This window comes from Canis lupus, chromosome 23, assembly GCF_003254725.2.
Source record: "Canis lupus dingo isolate Sandy chromosome 23, ASM325472v2, whole genome shotgun sequence".
Classification (NCBI taxonomy): Eukaryota; Metazoa; Chordata; class Mammalia; order Carnivora; family Canidae; genus Canis; species Canis lupus.
The window spans coordinates 26,429,784-26,450,155 of NC_064265.1; the positions used below are offsets into that span (position 1 = coordinate 26,429,784).

The following is a 20,372-nucleotide window of genomic DNA, read 5'->3' on the forward strand; positions in this document are numbered from 1 at the left end:
CAGTTTAGGGAACAAAGGAGAAACCGGAGCATGGTGTTGATTAACTTACATTGATCTTACTTGAAATGCAGTATTATCTTGTCAGATTGGAATAGTATCTGGATAATGCTACTGTGCTACAGGAATGACTCTCATAGCTGTGGTTTTTTGAGCTGGCCAGGCCTTTCTGTCATTCTGAAATAATCAAGAATACCCCCAAGCCAACCAAAAGTACACCAGTCTCATCTTTCTTAGGTTTAGGTTGGACATTGTATCAGTCACCATTGCCATAATAATGCTGTGTAACAAACCACTCCAGCATCATTGGCTTAAAACAGTAATAATTTATTCTCGAGTATTTGTGGGTTGGCCCAAGCAACCCCATGAAGCATTTCTGCTGACCTCAGCTGGGCTCACTCTCAGGTTTGTGGGTCAGCTGGTCTCAGTTGAGATCCACTGGGGCAACTCTGTTCTATGTGTCTTTCAGCTTCTTGGAACCAATGGGCTAGTTGAGCATGTCCTCTCAAAGTGGTGGCAAAGATAGAAGAGGTTAAGCTCAACCACACAAGTGCCTGCCAAGCACCTGTTGCATCATACCTGCTAATATGCCATTGGCCAGACAAGTCACATGGATAAGTCCCAAGTTGTCTGGTCTCCCCATCAGTTCTGTTAGTCTTGACTTTCTTCTCTTATGATTTCACCATTCTTGTGGTCCTTGGCTGCTCCTCATTCACTGTGCCTTTCTACTACTCCAGCTCTGTCCTCTATCCAGAACTCTCAAACCCTAAAGATCCATAAGGCTTCCTTGCTTAATTAAATTCCTATTGCTACTCAAAAGGAGAGACATGCCCTGGACACCTCTTCCAAAAATAGCCAACCACTGCCTCCACTTTCACTCTCTCCCCTTAGCCTACTTTATATTTTTATAGCCTTTATTACCTCTGACATTATGTTATTGACTCCCTCCCTCACTGCAAGGTAAGCTCTGTGGGGCGTAGACTTCATTTGTCCTTCTGCCTGCAAGATCTCCGGTGACCACAGGAGTATCTTACATGAGATTGATGCTAGGTAAGCATTGGAATGAATGGATGAGCCACTAGGAAAGGTTTTCAGTATAAGTTTGAATTCTTCCAGTAACACAGTGCTCACTCTTCTGAGTTTTATCTACCAGTTTTTAGACTAAGGAAGGTTCTACTTCTATTGTACTAAAATTCTCTCCCTGTAGTTCCTAAAACTTTTTTTTTTTAATTTTTTTTTTTTATTTATTTATGATAGTCACACACAGAGAGAGAGAGGCAGAGACACAGGCAGAGGGAGAAGCAGGCTCCATGCAGGGAGCCCGACGTGGGATTCGATCCCGGGTCTCCAGGATCGCGCCCCGGGCCAAAGGCAGGCGCTAAACCGCTGCGCCACCCAGGGTTCCCTCCTAAAACTTTTTGATCCTAGTTCTGTCTTCAAGAGCCATGTGGAAGACAGAAAAAGAAAATTATTGTGTGTGTGTGTTATCTGTTACTTGTATTATGCTTGTGTTAACTCTTGCTTCACCTTGTAGAAAAGGATTAAAAAAATTAAAATTATACTTCAGCCTGCCACTCATACCTGCCACTAGATTTTATGTGTTCCCTTAAAGTTTGTGTGTCTAACCCTTTTTAACATAAAAATTCACATACAGCTCATACTGTAGTCTTGTATCTTGTTTTTTTTTCTTTATAACATTGTCTCTAAGGATTTTTCTGAGTCATTAAATTCCCATGATTCTTTTGTGACCACATAGTATTTAATTGTATGGAAGTCTCCTGCCTTACTTAACTATTTGTCTATGGTTTAATATTTGCATTGTTGAGCATTTAGATTATGTTTTTTAAATTAAACATTTTTTAAAATTTTAGATAAAGCACATGAGTGGGAGGGGCAGAGGAAGAGGGAAAGAGAATCTCAGTCAGAATCTATGCTGAGAATGGAGCCTGACATGGGGCTTGATCTCAGAACTCTGGGATCATGACCTGAGCTGAAACCAACAGTCAGACACTTAACTAGCCGAGCAACCCAGGAGCCCCTAGATTATGTTTTCAAGTAATTTTATAAGTATTCCTTGTAGATAAATATTTGATGGCTTTAGTGGTTATTATCGTAAAATAGACTGAAAGAGGTAAGATTTCTGGGTCAAAGAGGATGGACTTTTCTGTTTTAGGCTCTTGAGACCTTGTGAAATCGCTCTCCAGAAAGATCGTGCAGTTAAAATTCCCTTAAGCACCGTAAGCTTTTTATACACATATAAAGAATGTTAAGCGTAGCCATTTATTTATTTATCTTTTTTGTTGCAAATAATTTTCTCACTTAATGGCCTTTCGATTTTGTTTATGATGTCTACTGGAAGACAGAAGCTAAATATTTGTTAAGTATTTACATCTGCCAGTCTTGTTTTTTTGTGGCTTCTTGAAAATGCTGGCAGTTCCTGAACTCCAGTGTGATTCAAAGGATTTTCTGAATTTACCTCCCTTTCTGATAAAATAAAATTTCAAAAAATCGTATTATTATGTGAATTATTCTTTTAAAATAAAAATAGTATATCATTAAATATATTTCTGCGTGTATTGCCATAATAAAATACCATAGACTGAATGGCTTAGATAATAGACATTTATTTCTCATGGTTCAGAAGGCTAGATGTCCACAGCTAAGGTGCTGGCTAAGCACATTCAACTGAACCTAATTCAGTTTTTGGTTGGGCGTATCTTCCTAATGTGTAGACAGCCACCCTCCCTCTCTAGGTCCTCGTCTGGCCTTCCCTCCGTGCAAGGAGAAGGGAGGAAGGCACACTGGTGTCTTCCTCTTCTGGTAAGGACATCAGCCTTATCAGATTAGGGCACACCCTGATGACCTCATTTAACTTTCATTAACTGTCTTAGTGGCCCTATCTCCAAATACAGTCACTTTGGAAGTTAGTGCTTTGAATATGAATTTGGGGTGAGGAGAGATACAGTTCAGTACATAGCAGTGTGATTGATTTTGTTGAACAGAATCTAGCGTCCAGGAGTCAGTCTATATCCATAATCCCATTTCACAGACGAGAGACCAAACCTCTGAAAGGGGTCACATCACTTTTCATGATAGGGCATGGATCCAAGCCACCTGCTTCTCTCTCCAAGACCTCTTTCCCACAATCTCTTATCTAAATGAATTTAGGGCATGTAGGAGCCATTAAGAAAAAGGAAGGGGCAGATAGCACCTATCTTAATGATTCCTGCTGTGGTAGGGACCTTGTTGTTCTCTTTATACTCTCATTATGTAAGACCATGAATCCTTCTTGAATCTTGTTATCTGTTTAATACTTTTGTGGAATTGTATGGAACTCAGACCCTGGAATACCGACCAGAGCAATGCCCGAGGAAACATTTTCAGTGGTAAATCCTTTGTGAAAATTCCCCTTTCCCTCAAATTCTGCCTCTTGACAAGAGCTAGCTAAAGTGTTGTCTGTTCAGCTGCCCACATCGTGAGGAACTCCCAAGAATGAGCGCATATAGAATGCATCCGCCAAGCTCAGATCAGGTGTGTTCTATCTCTCCCCCTTTAAAAAAAAATCCTTTCACCTAAATATAGTTTTCTTCTAAAAACTGTCTCTAAATGACTGTGTTTTACCCTGAATAAGTTCACCCCAGTGCATCCTGACGCTGGAGCGTGAAGAAGAAGGTAAAGCGTGAAATCAAATGGTGATTGCTAACAATGAAATTTGGGCTCATAAAATCAAGGATATTATTCAAAACTGCGAGGTAAATTAGTCTCATTCATTCTGATGGGGCTAGACTCTATGGCTGTGTGTGCCTTCTTTAATTAACATGCTGAAAAGATGTTCTGATTGGGATTATTAATGAATGCAGTGAAAATTTTCGCTGCTTGTAAGGCTTCTGCCACAGACGGTTTACAGAACTCTCCCACCCCCCCGCCTTTTTCTTTTTCCACAGATTCCTTACACAGCCTGACAGATGGAGTATTCATCTTTGAAGCTGTTTCCACAGAAGATAGCAAAACCATGCAGGCCTATGATGCTATTGTTGTCGAACAATGGACAGTCCTGGAAGTAAGTGTGGGATTGGCAGTGGTGCTTCTTTTGTTTGGACAGTGATTGTTTCATCCGCTCGCTGGGTCTGACCGTGTCTGTTGCAGATCTTCTCTGAAAGGCAGTTTGACCTGGGTAGACCCTCCAAGGCCCATTTCATACTGCCACACCCTCCAGTTGGGGCCCCACTTTCCCTTTCTGTAGGAAAAACACATGTGTGTGCTGGATCATTGGGTGGAAGGAGATTCTTCTTTCACTAATTTGCCTATAACTGAAAACTCTAAGTGACATAAATGAGGCCTGCACACAGTTTGTGGCTACCATAATAAGGGCATTATTGTTGGAGTTAGACCCTATGGCTCCCTCTGCCAAGTATCCTTAGAAGAAATTTGTGCACATACACTCACGTACTCTGTGCAGTAAGCCCAGGAGGCAAGCACATGACTGCCCCTATTTTACAGATGAAGAAACTGAGGCACAGAGGGGTTAGGTCCCTGACCCAAGGTTTCACAGTAAGTGCTGAGGGATGTCTTTGAGAAATACTGACCCCCGAAGCCACCAAACTGCTGTGGGCAGAGGAATTCCTCAAGCCATGTTCCACTGGGACCCTGGAAGAGCTGATTTATTTCTGAGATTTGCCAGTATGTACTTTGAGGAGATTTCTCCCAACTATAGGGGGGATGGGCTTTTCAGACTAGTTGCTTACCCAGCCCATATCTTGGATAAAGGGATAAGTGGTTTGAACACACAGGACTGAATTCTGAACTGATTTCTTGAGTAGAACACAGGGTTGGCATTGCCCTGAGGAGCCTTGCCAAACCGGGCTCTCTATGCCAAAGTAAGACAGATGTGGGTGCAGGTCTTTGCAAGGAGTATATGGTGCCAGGACCCACCAGACCTTGGGTGCATGCCGTGCCCTCGTGCCTTCTGGAACTGCAACCTGATGGCAGGCGACTCCCTTACCTGGTTGCTGGATGGCAGCTGGTGTCCCAAGGGCACTGTTAACCCAGTTCTGAGCAGGCGTGAGACTGGCAGTGGAGCTGGTGGGGGCGTGCCTGCATGCGAGCAGTGATGCTTGCAAGTATGAAAGCAAGAGTGCAAAGGAAAACTATAGTAATCAGTGAGACAATAGGAATTCCAAAAACACAGCATCCAGGGCCAGTTAGGTTGGGCGCTGGGGGTCCTTAAGGAAAGGTAGGACTCTGGCGATGACCCGGTTTGCTGTCAGGCTCTGTGAGCTCCTCCTGCCTGACTTTGGTCTCAGTGGACCGCCGCTCCCTTCACCAGAAATGGAATGCAAAGGAGGTGAAGCTCGGTATAATGTGGAGAGCCCAACAAGGGCAGGTCAAGACCCTCTCGGCCCGAAGCTTCCTGAATTTAAGATGGGACCATGCTGCTCATCCAGCCCACTGCATGTGATTGGATAAAATATGACATAACAGAGGTAGCAGGATCCCTGGGTGGCGCAGCGGTTTAGCCGCCTGCCTTTGGCCCAGGGCGCGATCCTGGAGACCCGGGATCAAATCCCACGTCGGGCTCCCGGTGCATGGAGCCTGCTTCTCCCTCTGCTTGTGTCTCTGCCTCTCTCTCTCTCTCTCTCTCTCTCTCTCTCTCTCTCTCTCTCTCTCTCTCTGTGTGACTATCATAAATAAATAAAAAAAAATAAAAATTTAAAAAAAAAAAAAACAGAGGTAGCAACTGAGGATCCTAAGGACCCTATTGAAACAGCCCACGTGCTTCAACATCCAGTAACTCTGTTTGCTCTGTAACACTTGGCTGTAACAGCAAGCCACACATGGTGCTTGTATGGAAGGTGCATACATGGAAACAGGTGCATGTATGGAAGTGATCGGCAGGCCACGGGACATGTGTCACATCTCTTGCTGTCTGCACACTAACATGGCTGTTCAGGGAAGGAGGGCATTGCGGTTTCCTCAAGAAAGGGGACTTGATGGCAATGATCCAAAACCTCAAAATGTGGTCCCAGGACCAGCAGTTTTGGCATCACCTAGGAAGTTGCTAGAAATGCAGATTCTGGGACCCCACTCCAGATGAACTGAAACAGAAAGTCTGGGGGTAGGGCCTGGCAATCCCTTTTCACAAGCCCTCCAGGGGATTCTGATCCACAGTTTCAAGAACCAGTCTCTAAAAGGACAGTACAGATGTCTAGTGTGTTGTTTGATGAAAGTCGTGATGGGGGAAAGTACCCCAATGGCTTGGCTTTCTTTAGCCTTTGAAACTAACTGAGACCTTGATGGATAACTAGAATGAATGCATCCTATCTAAAATGTTTGTGGGAGGAAGATAAGGTTACAGCAAATAAGAAATAAGGAAATAAGAACACGATTGTCTTTTTGATTCAGAGATCAATGTTATGGGTTAAGAGCTGAGATCGGGAAAGATTAACATTTACCCAGAAAGTGTTCCTGGATAGGCAAATTGGTTTTCATTAGGTTTATTTGTTAATTTTATTTCTTTCTGAGATGTTTGAACTCTTTTGTCATGATCTCTAATTTTTGTGCATTGATTAATTTAGTGATACTAGTTTTTAGTCGTGTCATCATTGTGCCTTGTCTTCTTCTCTCTGCATGCCCACCCCCCCCACACACACACACTCACTGCAGGAATGCTGTGGCTTTTTTCTAGGGATCCTTGGAAATGACCTAGGGTTTTAAGACTCATGATTGACCCAGTGGTGTGTACCAGCTTGCAAAGCCAGGTCTGTGCATTTCTTCCCAGCTCCCTATTCGGTGACAGATTCAGTCAGATTGGTAACTTGAAGTTGGCCACAGTGGAAGTACTGCGCCATGAAAACTGGCAAACCTTAGAAATCAGGGTTTGTTTTTTTTTCCCTCAGAACCAGTTGTAAGCATTTAGCAGCACATCACTGGCTAGGCCTTTATTCTATCACACGTCAACATGATAGGCAGGTGTGGCTGGCATCCAGCTAGGCAGAAACACATTTTCTTAATTTTCCTGATGGTGACAAGTGGATTAATGGTTTTGATGTAGGTGTTCGCCAGTTTTCTCTGCACAAGTCTTCAGACTTGTTCTTTTCTCTAGCGCCTTTGGAGTGTTCCCAGATTTCCCACAGTAGAAACAGACCCTTGTCCATTTAGCAGCATCAGCCTCTGATTGCCATCTCTGGAGGACGAAAGGAGGGGAGCTCTCTTCTGGACAGACTGTACCCCTTAGCCTATATGGATTTCTCTTCCTCTTTGAAAGCTGGTATAAGCAGACTTAGGGTGAGCTTATAGGTCTCCTCCTCCAGGAAGCCTTTTAAACTCCTTCAGAGTTAAAGACTCTTCTTCTGTGTTTCTATAATTCTCTGTGCATAAGCCTGTCTATTCCTATTATGATCACTGTGATTTCTTTATCCAATTTCCTTCCTTCACGTTGAGTTTCTTGGCTGGGGGTTGGTCATCTTTGTTCTCTAAGGCTTCCAGCAAATGCTTCCTGAATTGGGCTGAAGCCTTTTGGTTCATCCAGCATTACGTACACATACATTTCTCAGAATTGAGCTTGAATCATTTGAGAGTTTTAAAACACACAGATATCCAAGTTCTCCCTACCGCGTTTCCTTTTCAAGCCCACCCTTGAGAATCTCCGCCTTAGCAGAACCACCTGTATACAGCTGTGTCCCAGCACGGCCCAGCAGCGTCCAGTCCAGGGCAGGTCTGCCCATGGCTCAGCTCTCTGAAGAGGCTCTGTAGGACCACCCCCGCCTGCCCCCACAGTCAGCCCCTCTTCTGCTTGCCCCTCCAGGTATGTGGGCGTCTGTCCAGCAACCTCAGCTTCCACCCTTGAGACCCCAATGGCGTCCTCTCCTCTCCACCCTTTTGGCATCTCGGAAAGACCTTTCCTGTTCAAGCCCTGGGCAGGTCCCTCTTGGCTCATGATTGACCCTGCCTTTCTGGCAACCTCTATCCTCTCAGGCCAGCCCATAAACTCCTGGGCTCTGGCCGCAAAACATTTCTGACCAGCTTTTTCCCTTTTCTCACAGTTGGGACTGTCCTGCTGCTTTTTGCCTCCTTACTCCTGTGCAGATTGGTAGCCTCAGCGGCGTGTACAGATGTAACGTTCTCATTTAGCCACAGCTTCCTGACTTCCCTGTCCACCTGTGCACATGTATGCTTTCATGAGAAAGCCTACCTAGCTCTTCACAGTTCTGCAGACACTGCAATATGTTGGAAAGAGAATTTAGAGTCTGGCCTGGCAATCCATCCTGGTTCTCTAATTACCAGCCGGCTGACTGAATATATGAAAAGTAAATCATCCCCTCTGTTTATCCATCTTTCAGTTGTATGAGTGGAGATACTGTTAACCTCTCAAAGTTGAGAATGAAGGAAAATAATATGTTAAAAGTTGTGAGTGTAGTACTTGGCATATAGTAAGTAAATAGCACTTTCTTTTATTGGTCACCTAGGGTCATCAACTAGAAAGATCCTCTCCCTGTTGCCTTGATCTTATTCTGAAAGCACAGCTGAGGTTGGCTAGAGAAAGTATGGAGCCAAACGCATTGCATTTTTCTCAGTTGGAAGCCTGTGGCCTAAATTAAAGGCAGTTGTGAGTAGTATGATAAAAGTCCATCCATAGAACATTTTTTTGAAGATTTTATTTATTTATTCATGAGAGACACACACAGAGAGAGAGAGAGAGAGGCAGAGACACAGGCATAGGGAGGAGCAGGCTCCATGCAGAGAGCCCGACGTGAGACTCAATCCCGGGTCTCAAGGATCACACCCTGGACTGAAAGCAGCGCTAAACCGCTGAGCCACTGGGGCTGCCCCATCCATAGAACATTTGTAATAGGTATTCTTTTTATCTTCTTTTTTTTCCAAAGATTTTATTTATTTATTTATTTATTTATTTATTTATTTATTTAGGAGGGAGAAAGAGAGCATGAGCAGTAGGGAGAAGAAGGCTCTCTACTGAGCAGGGAGCCTGACTTGGGGCTCAATCCCAGGACCCCGGGATCATGACCTGAGCTGAAGGCAGACGCTTAACCAACTGAGCCACGCAGGAGCCCATTTTGTTTACCATCTTTGTGTTTACAATCCAGAGTATGAGCCGAAAGGGTCCTTCTTTGAAAGGAAAAGGGAAACTACATAGATGAGTAGGTCAAGAGTAAGAGCTGGAAGGACAGAGGCAGGGACCCTCTTCTGCATACCCTCAGCCTGATGGCCCGTCACTGCTGTGGACACCGTCAGGTGCCCCTTGAGGCCATCTTCATCCCTCTCCCTGATCCCTTCTAGCTCATCAGTGCTTCTTGCGAAATTTGCTGCCAGAACTGACCACCAGATAACAGTAAAAGCACTTTTGGCGGATGTAGTTGGCATGGTGTTTGGCCAGTTAGTTGATAAAAGTTAAAAAGAACCAAAGGAAATCATATCCCTATCTTGCACATATATTTAAATGTAAGATATATAAGTACACATATATTTGCCAATTTTTAGAGTTTGAGGTCTGCTGATTGGAACTCCACTTCATCTTTCTTTTTAAATATATTTTAAAAAGATTTTTATTTATTTATTCATGAGAGACCCGAGAGAGGGGGGGAGGGTTGCAGAGACACAGGCAGAGGGAGAAGCAGGCTCCATGCAGGGAGCCCAACGTGGGACCTCATCCCGGGATTCTGGGATCACGCCCTGGGCTGAAGGCAGGCACCCAACCGCTGAGCCACCCAGGGATCCCCCCACTTCATCTTTCTTGTGTAAACCACACCCAATGTGACTTTGTCAGTGTCCTGGGTCAGTTTCTTAGAAGTCTAGGAAAGGCATCACACTGCAGAATCCTTGTTTTCATAATTTTTTCTTAATCTTTTCCAGCCCCCCCACTTCTAATTCAGCCACAGTTGTTATGTTTAAGTAACTGTACTTTGTCAAGTCTTTAAAGCATTCTACTTAGTTTCCCTAGAAATAACTTCTTTCACCCTCACCATCAGTTTAAGTAATTTAACTGAAGACCTGCAATTATGATGTTGAACTTAACTGGCCTACACAGGTCTGGGAACACATGGGAGTCAGCCTGCTGTGCTCTGCTCAGCTGCTGGGACCAGGGTTGGGGGTGGGGTGGCATGAGCAGCCTGGAGAGCAGCCTGCCACCTGTGAGTACTTGGTCCCCCGACAGCTGGACCCGAGCTTCTGCTAGTCAAGCGGGAGGTTGGATGGGCTTTGCGGGCAGCCATGACAGACTGTGCCATGTGAGGTGGCATGTAGTCAGCTCTCCCCATCCGCTCCCTGTGCATTCAGTCTGTTGTTGAACTGACTCCCAGTTCATCTCATCCTATTAATTTCTGCCCATTTTCCCAGCCTGTGGAGACATTTTAGATCATGGTTATATCGTCCTGCATTTTTGGAGGATCATCTCAGCTTTGGCTTCTCTGAAGGTTTCATATGTAGGATGGCTTCTTTCCAATCCAATGTCAAATACAACTAGATGGAGGACATGGCCCTTTGGCACGCTGGGGGCATCTCTCCTCTAGTCTCTAACATGATGCCCAACCCCTTTGCCAAGGTTTCAGATGGTCCTCTTGTTCCACCTACCATGTCAGCATTATCGCTGAAAGAATCACGAGAGGCTCAGTGGGATGCATTTCTGTAACTGACATCTACTCTGGGCCATGCCCCCACCCAACTCGTCCCCTAACCTGCCCCACAACACACCGGTCCCACTTGTTGTCCACAAATTTCTGTATTTTTAAGGCTTCTAGGGATCCATCTTTTGTTTCTAGGGGCTCCCAGCCATCTCTTGAACAATCCACACAGGATTTGCCAGGGAGTAACATCAATTTCTATGGTATCTAGCATCCACCACCTTCTGCTGTGACAAGGGAGCCAATATTTATCCTTATTAAACCATCTGGCATTCTTTTCATTGCCACCGTTTCTCTAGGATAATTACTTTGGTTCTGAGATCATAGCCTTGAGTGCCAAAGGCAGCAGTTCTCTCTTTTTCCTGTGACTCAGATTTTCCCTCAAATGATTACTGCCATGATTGACCAGGACTGAAGGCAAGACTCCTCCCCACCCACCACCACTCCCCACCCACTGCCAAGCCATAACTCTGCCCTTTTTTTTAACCCAGAGCAGATCACAGCACAGAGGAGGCCTGTGAGGGGAGGTGCTTAGGGCAACCTCAGAGTCTGTTCTAGCAACTCTGGGGGCTTTCACTTTGATCAGATTCCTTGTGTCCCACCTGGGTTTTGAAAGTGGCACATCACTGCACTGTTACGACTGAGCACCTTTTCTTTAAAATGTAATGTACCTACGGTTGACAAATTTTAAGTTCATTGTTTAAAAATTTGAGGTTTGCTTTGAAGAGCAGGTTACTATTCTCTATTAAAAATGTGAAATTGGGCAGCCCCAGTGGATCAGCAGTTTAGCGCCGCCTTCAGCCCAGGGCATGATCCTGGAGACCTGGGATCGAGTCCCACGTCTGGCTCTCTGCATGGAGCCTGCTTCTCCTTCTGCCTATGTCTCTCTCTCTCTCTCTCTCTCTTTCTACCTCTCATGAATAAATAAATAAAAAATCTTTTTAAAAAATGTGAAATGCCAACTTCTACCCATGACTCAGCAAGCCCCCATGCCTCACATCCACCTCTTCTAGAGAAACACATGCCTTTGTTCACAAGAAGCCACACAGAAGGACATTATCTCAGGATGATTAGAGTACTAGAAAAAAAAGGAAACAGTATACATGTCCATCAGTAGGATTAAGGATGATACATCCTTAAGGATGCAGTCATTCCATTTAAACTGACAGGGAAGGGACTCCAAGAAATGTTAAGTGAAAAAACAGGTTACAGAATGATGCTGTGATGGTTGATTTTATGTGTCACCCTGCCTAGGCTGTGGACCTCAGTTGTTGGGTTAGGCACCAGTTTGATGTTGCAGTGGAGGGAGTTTTGAGACATGATGAACATTCAAATGAGTGGACTTTGAGTAAAGCACATTGCTAATCCTTTATAATGTGGGTGGGCCTTATCCCATCAGTTGAGGGCCTGCCCCACAGACTGCAGACTTGCTAGCCCCCACATTGCAGGAGCCAATTCCTCAAAAAAAAAAAAAAAAAATCAATCCCTCCCTCCCCAACCTGCTCTAATATGTATACAGGTCTACCCCACTATCCAAAACTAGAGCACTCCTATGAAGGCTTTCATAAGCCTGATATAAAGCAAAGAAGTGAGTGCCATTCATTTACATAGAAAATGTTTTGAGCATTTCCAGACCCAAAAGATCATCTCTCTTGGGCTTTTCTTATGCCTTAGGACAGAGGTGCTTACAGACACAGGTCAAAGCTAGGGTGGCTCTGTGGCTCTGGGGAGGGAGCTTGGCGGGGCCGCCCTCACTGCTCTGGATGCGCCTTCCCTCTGCACCAGCTCGCTGCCCAACAGCCACCGAACGCTATTTTTGCCTTCTGCCTTTTTTCATAAAAGCATAAATCCTCACTGGATTTTTTTTCTTTTTTGCAATTAGCAAAAACAGGCACTATTATAGGTCTTTTGTAGTGAAATGAAGTGGTAGAAAATGAACTTTTGAAAAGAGGGAAGTACCTGTATCTGTGTATCTCTGCCTCTGTCCTCTGTCTCTCACGCAGCCTGCTGGTTCTGTTTCTCTGGACAACCCTGACTAATACAGATACAGTGTGATGCCATTAATGGGGGGAAAAAGCTTCACAAAACAATATGATCTATTTTCTGAGGGTATATGTAAATATACCCTGGAAGGGCCCCCATCAACCTGATATCAGTGGTTCTCTGTGACTCGGAATGGAAGAGGGGGAGGTAGTTTTATCTATTAACATTTTCATTTTTCCATAGAGAAATATTCATTTTACTTGGGTAATTAATAATTAAATTTTAAAAGATAAGTCGTTAGGTCTCACCACATCCTTTCTTCTCTTCGTCTTTAGCTATATTTGTTTTCTTCTTGTAGATAAGGATGTAAAATGAGAGTTGAATAATTCCACTTTCTATTATCTTCAACGTATTGTACAACTTCTTGCTGTGAAGAGAGTTTTGAAAGGTGCGTGTGTGCATAAATGTGTATGCAGTCACGTATACCTAGTATCGCTCTGGGCCTAACTTTCCTCCTTTATTGGGTCTACCTCACTTTTGTCACCATCCCTGGAGAGTCAAGTACCTCCCTCTGTCCTTGTAAATCCACACTCAATCAATCTCTACAGACTCCTTGATTTACTTAGGTGCTGCAACTTTATCCTCAATTGACACTGCTACCTGGAGTCAGCTTCCCTTCAGGTGTTTCTTGCCATAGGGCCATAGTGAACTTTCCCTGAGTTTCTGACATCCCCTTTCTTCTTGCCCCTGGAAGGGTCTCTATTGCTCCTTGGCTATTAGGAACTTGATGGAGAACAGCTTAGTTTGTATGGTCTGTGTTTGCCCAAGTAAGTCACTCCTCTTCCCAAAATGATGGAGATTGTATTTAAAAAGAGTGATCCCCAAAAAGCCATTATCGGGTCATTGAGTCCTGACTTCTGCTCTTAGACTTGGGCCCTTTGCTGGGTTAGTGGATCCCTGGATGGATGGCTGTTCCTCTTCTTTTTCAGGCAGAATTCTCCCTCTGCCTCTTTCTGGGCAGCAGCAGCTTGACGTGGAATCATGAAATGTCAGGTGGATTGTGGCAGTGGCAGCAAGAGACACATGATGGGCTTTTGGATGAAAACCAGCTCTCCAGCTTCCCCATGAGATGGCTAGTACTTGGTGGAAGGTTATGTAGGAGTGAAAAAAAGGGTGAAGAGCATTAGTGGCTACAAAGCAGAGAACTCCCAGAGAAGTGCAAAACCTCAGAGGTCAGAGAGAGGGAACTGCTCTTTGCTGCCCTGGGACAAGAACTCAAAGGGGTATTTGCTGAGGCCCCTAACCTTAAGGAGCATCCAGGTGAAAAGAAGACTTCCTACAAGTAGCAAGGCACTCAGTGCTGGATGATATCCTGCTGGCCAGAAGTGCCCTGGGAAAGTAGAGACTGACAAGGGCTGCTGGACACAGCAGCTTCCGTTGGGGTGCAGATGAGCCAAGGGGGTTGGAAGAGGGGCTTTCTGCAAGAGCGGAGGCAGACCAGAAGGGAAAGCACATCTGTTCATTTGTTGGTGTTGTTTTGTTTGTTTTGTTTTGTTTCAAATTAGAACATTAGCAGCTGATGTCAGTGGTTTTCCAGATCCTTGGGTTCCTTTTTATCAATGTGCTTTCACTTCTAGCAACCAGCGCCTGAGTGCCTTTGCTGACACCTGTGCCTGGCTGCTGGCGTCTGCTTTGTGCTCAGGCAAAGGCGAGCCAGAAGTCCCTGGGTGTTTAGATACCCCTGGGGTGGTCCTTGTCTGTGACTGAGGAGGGTGGGTATGTAAAAGGCCAGCTCCCTGGTTCCAGGCTGGACACCCCCCAGAGCTTCCCATGGGGTGAGGCTTAGTTACCGTTCAGGGGATGTTGCATAAACCTGTGTCCCTGCTTGGCTTCAGCCTTTTGGCCGCCTCTCCCCACCCCCACGCTGCCTTATAATAAAGCTACTTGCATGCAAATCCTCCTCTCAGGGTCTGTTTCTGGGGAAACTGGCCTAAGATAGAATATGTCTTTTTTAAAAAATTCCATGTGATAATGTGAATTATGTTGCAAATTGAAATAAAAAATTATTGTGGGTTTTATAATAATTTTAAACAAAACTCTTAACAGTCCAAAAGTGCATATATTAAAAAAGTGAATCTTCCTCCCACCTCTGGCCCTCCATCCCCTAAGAGTCCCCTCTGGGAGCTCCTTCCAGAGATAAACAGAGTTGGAGGGCACACACAGCCACATGAGAAGTAGGTTGAACAGGGCCCTCCAAAAGTACCAGCTTCTAAGCCCTGGAACCTGTGCACGTTACCTTATTTGGAAAGAGGAGTTTTGCAGATGTGATTCAAGTTAAGGATCTTGAGATAGGGAGATTATCCTGGGTTATGTGGATAGGTCCTAAAAACAATCACACATATCCTTCTAAGAGGAAGGCAGAGGGAGGTTCTACACCCACAGAGAAGACGTGAAGGCAAAGTAGAGAGAAATTTGGAAACGCTGGCCTCAAAGAATAGAGAGATGCAGCTATAAGCCAAGGAATGCAAGCAGCCACCAGAAGCTGGAAGGAGCCAGAAATGGGTTTTCCCCTAGAGCCTCCAGAGGGTACGTGGCCCTGCAACACCTTGACTTCTGGACTTCTGGCCTCCAGAACTGTGAAAGAATGGATTTCTATTGTTGTAGTAAGCCACCAAGTTTGTGGTCACTGTTACAGCAGTCCTGGGAAATGGGGACATGTATGGATGGAACTGCAGGGGAGCCTTGGGGTGTGCATTTGATAGCTTGTCTGCTTGGGAAGAGAGTCTGCCGGGAACTCTGTGGGCTAGCAAGAACCTGGGTTTGCAGTGGGTTGAAGTGGGCCGTGGTGGGGATCTCATCAGGGAACCATGAGTCCACAGACAGTTGGCCCTAAAGTGGCATGTTGTTGGGAGAGATGGACTGGAATGGGGGAAAGGCAGACGGATGCTTGGGGAAAAGGTCCCAAGGTCAGAGAATAAGAGTGGCAGTCATGGTCTCAGCGAGGATGCTTGTCAGCAGAACATCCAACTAGAAATGATTTAAACAGTAGGCATTTTTCTTCTCATCTCACCAAGCAGGAGATCTGGAGGAAGGTGGGGTGGTTGCAGAGTCAGCAACCGATGGCTTTTCTGATGGCTTAAGGACATTGCAAAGGACCTAAGTGCTGTCACCTTTCTGTGTTCTGCCTACCAGGTCTCTCTTTGGGACACTAGGCCCAAGGTGGCTGCAGCAGCTCCAAGCTTCTCATGTGAACATGTTGACAACTGGGAGAACAGGTTGTTTTTTGCCACATGCTTCCCCTCCCCCCCCCCCAGCAAAACTATTCCCAGAAACTCTCAAGCAGAGTTTGCTTGGGTCCCCTTGGCTGGGGTTGGGTCGCAGACCCACATCATTGTCAAGGAAATGGTTAGCTAGAGCTACAGAGGGTGTCACTTTGAAAGGGAACCGGGGCTAACAAGTGGCTATATTGATTGACAGCCAACAGTGTTTGCTGCTGAGTGGGACTAGAAAGGTGGGGGATGCTCCTGGAAGTATGCTAAAGAAAACTGGACATGGTGACAGCTTGGATAGCAGGAGAGTGAAAAGGAAGAATTTGATGTTTTTCTTCCATAAAGTCAATGATCTGGTTCTCTCAGACACCCATATTTCACTTCCTGTACAAATTTAGTAATACAAGTTAAGTTAGACCTTTTAAAACATTTATTCAACAAATAAATATTGAGTTCCTACTGTGTGTCAGCCACTGTGAAAAATGATGAATGGAGGGAATTGGGGCAGAAAGGATTGATGTCTTTAACTAGAGAGAAGGAATACAGTCATTAAAAATGAATTCCCACCCCCTGGCCTTTGCATGCCCATAAATAATTTCTCTTCATCGTCATGCATCCTGAGGATGGTGAAAGGCACTAAGTCACCAGGACCCCCAGGCAAGAGGGGAGAGGCAAGTGTATGTACGTTCTGGTGAAGACCACAGGGCCAGGTGAATTTAGAGCTTTGCAGCAGAGGAAGGGATAGTGAAGTCCGCACTAAAATTCTGAAATTTTCAGAATTTTTTAACAAATGCATTTTTTAAAAAACAGTATGCTTCAAAGCCTTCATTGTAAGCACAGAATGACAAGGAGGCAACCCTCAATGTGATAAAATAAGCTCGATCTCTAGATTTCCAAGGGTGTTTGGCATTAGAAGGGTGGAAGATAATTCTGTAAGAGTGTTAAACATATGCACAGACAGTTACTATCTTACAATTTCTGTGAGTCAGAATCCAGGTGGGCTCAACTGCTTCCCCTACAGAGTCTTCCAAGGCTGAAGCTGGGTATTAGCAGGTCAACATTCCTTACTAGGGGCTCTGGGGAAGAATCGACTCCTAAGCTCATTCGGGTTGTTGGCCAAATTCAATTCCTTGCGTTTGTAGTACTATGGTCTTGGTTTCCTTGCTGGCTGCCAATCAAGGGCAGGCCTTTGCTCCTAGGGACTGCCACATTCCTTCTCATGCTTTCTGTGTGGCCCCCTTAAGAACTTTTTAGACGAAATCAGGTGCTTTCAGGGTGGTATAGCCGTAGAAGAACTTTTTAGATGCTTAGACAGTCTGCAAGCTACAGAGGAGGACAGGGCAGATGGTTCTCCAAGAAGAATGAAGTGTATTAAATCAGTGACTATAGAGGGTTGAAGGGTGTTCTTGTAGTTAAGTGATCAATTCATCACCACTTCTTTGAATGTGTCCTTTTTGAAATTCACTTGGCCAAGAATTTTAATAAAACTAAATAAAAAGGAGCCTATGGATGGAGTGAGACTGGTTGAGAGACTATACTCAGCAATGAAGTGCTTTAATTAGAGGAAGTCTTTGCCCCTGAGCCCTGTGATGCCATCTTGTGCATTGACCTCTTTTGCGGCTTTTTCAATGGCTTGTGTAGAAATCTAGAAAGTAGTGGGCCTGTGGAGAAAGACCCAAAGCTGGTAAGCCACAGAGTATACTAGGTGGCCTTGAGGATCTAAAGATCATGGATGCTCTTGGGCTCTGCAAAAACATTCCAGTTGGGCATGGGAGGAAGACCATAAAGGGCACATTTGACAGTGGGAAGGGGGAGATTCTGGACAACCCACCCATGCCAGTGTCAACAAGAACTGCTTTTTCTGAATCTCTGTTTTCACAGAGTTTCTAATTTAGATTACGGTTGGTATTTGTGGAAAGTACCCCCACTGTTTAAAAAAAAAAAAAGAAAGAAAGAAAAAATCCAGGAAACCTTGAAAATTACTTATCTAATCCAGCTTTCTTTTTTTTAAAGTAGGTTTCTGTGACTTTTTAATTCCTTTCTAATCTCATTATCTCTTAATTTGTCAATGTTGGATCAAGACCAGTCCAATGAAATGTAATAGAGGTACATTTAAGTATCACAAAAAAATCAGTTACATTTAAGTTCAAAAAAAATCAGTCATACAGAAGGGAGAATACTTGATTTGACAACAATTCTAATGAAAGGAATTTAATACAGGTCAACAGTATACCTACTACTCCCCTCCAGATGTTCCACATGCCCTGGGCTAGGACAAAGTGGGATTTATCAGATTACACCAGGTGTCGCTTTGTCCCCTCATTGTGTTCTCTCCTTTCCTCTGCTGAATCCCTCCTCCATCTCAAGTCTTCACCATGGGGATCCTCACACTTCCTGCCCCAGATGTTTATGGAATCATCTTTGATAACATCAGCTCTCCCTTTCTTTTGGCATCGAGCATGTTCCACCTTACTCTAGAGTTAATTTTTAAAATTGCTGTGCACACTCCATGACCCAACGACAACTAGCCATCCTTAATATTCATGTCCCCTGCTCCCATACTAATTTCTCTTGTGTTGCAAGTTTTCTGCAAACATTGGTTGAATGAACACAGAACAACATCAGGTTACTACTACTTATAAAAGAAAACCGGCCACATTTATGAACATGCCAGTCTGATACTGGCTGCCCTCAAGCCTCATGTTGCACCACAACTGCCATATTTGATGAGAAACACAGGCTATAGGGAGCACAGAAGAGAGAGGGATGGAGGGTACACTTAGAAATGGTTGAAAACAGTTGGGCATATTTATCTTAAAAGAATTAAAAACAGGGATCCCTGGGTGGCACAGCAGGTTTGGCGCCTGCCTTTGGCCCAGGGTGCCATCCTGGAGACCCGGGATCGAATCCCATGTCGGGCTCCCGGTGCATGGAGCCTGCTTCTCCCTCTGCCTGTGTCTCTGCCTCTCTCTCTCTCTCTCTCTCTCTCTCTGTGACTATCATAAATAAATTAAAAAAAAATAAATTCTATAAAAAAAAAAAAAAGAATTAAAAACAGGCAATCCGGTAGCTGACTCCCTAACTTTGAGAGGCTGACCTATCATAAAGGAGGTAGACTCTGTTTTCCTTGGTTGCAAAGAAATAACTAGGTCCCTTTGGAGAGCCCCTGTGGAACAATTCAGCGATGGAGGTGGCTGGGGCCTGTGGCTGTCAACAACCAAGTACCAGTGTGATTCACATGTTCAGTCAGTTCTAGAGGCAGGAGACACTAGAGCAGTTGATCCTCATAATCACCTAGGGACTTAAAAAGGCGCCACCCCTGGAGACTCCGTGTCTGTAGGTCTGGAGGGGAAAATGCGAGATCCACGTGAAACATTCCACCAGCCCAAGAGCCACACGACTGCAGGACCACCCTGATCCCTTCCAACTTCAACAAGCTGGGATGCATGGTTGGCTCATTGCTTTTAAGTGAGCACCCTCTTTGAGACAGAATTTTTTTATTTTAAGATTTTTTTGTTTATTTGAGAGAGCAGAATGAGCGAGAACAGGAGTAGGGGAAGAAGCAGAGGCAGAGGGAGAGGGAGAAGCAGGCTCCCTGCTGAGCAGGGAACTCGAAGCAGGGCTCAATCTCCAGACCCTGGGATCATGATGAGATAGAATTAACATCCTCTTCAACTGAGGTAGAAGGGATGTCTCTGAGTTTACATCTCTAGGAGTGACTGGCTTTTTTCACTTCGGTATAATGGATGAACCTTGAAAAGCCAGACACAAAAGGCCACGTAATGCATGATTCCATTTACACTAAATGTCCAGATAAGGCAAATCCATAGAAATCCATAGAAACAGTAGATTGGTGCTGCTTCGAGGGAGGGAGAGGGAGAGTGACTGCTAACCGGCACAAGAATTTTTGGGGGGGGGGGGTGATGAAAAATGTTCCAAATTTAAACTGTGGTAATGGTTGCACCATTCTGTGACTATATTAAAAACCATTGAATTGAAGACTAAATGGGTGAGTATTTAGATATTTCGATTATATCTCAATAAAGATGTTTTTAAAAAGTGGTGCTTGTAATTGAAGACAGTTTAGGAAATGCAAATGAGGAAAAGAAAGCAAAAACCCTACTCTCATTATCACTGAGAAGAGAGCCACATAACAATGTAACATCTTGGTATATTTTCTTGTAGTATATATTCTGTTTACATTTGCATATTTGGGATCTTACTGTTCATACTGTTTCTACTTCATCAATTTAAATGGCTGTAAAGTATTTCAGTATACGAACAATAGTATTTTAATTTGCTCCATTAGCTTCCTATTGGTGGATTTTAGGTGTTTCCATTTTCTTGTGCTTGCAAACCATGAATATTCTTTTTTTTTTAGGAAGGAGAGAGAGAGAAATCGGGGTGGGGGGGGGTGGAGAGAGAGAGAGAGAATCCTAGGCAGGCTCCACGCCAAGTACAGAGCCTGACGTGGGACTTGATCTCCCAA

General features: G+C 44.6%; 1 protein-coding gene across 4 annotated transcripts in view; it reads left to right on the top strand.

The window, feature by feature from the left end:
* RFTN1 (raftlin, lipid raft linker 1) overlaps positions 1-20,372 on the top strand; it is a 207,064-nt gene that overhangs the window by 163,224 nt on the left and 23,468 nt on the right. For all 4 annotated transcript variants that reach the window (XM_025448729.3, XM_025448728.3, XM_049099568.1 and 1 more), the window contains one exon: positions 3,942-4,057. In XM_025448729.3, the coding sequence (XP_025304514.1) occupies positions 3,942-4,057 (116 nt within the window). The remainder of the gene's footprint in view (positions 1-3,941; positions 4,058-20,372) is intronic.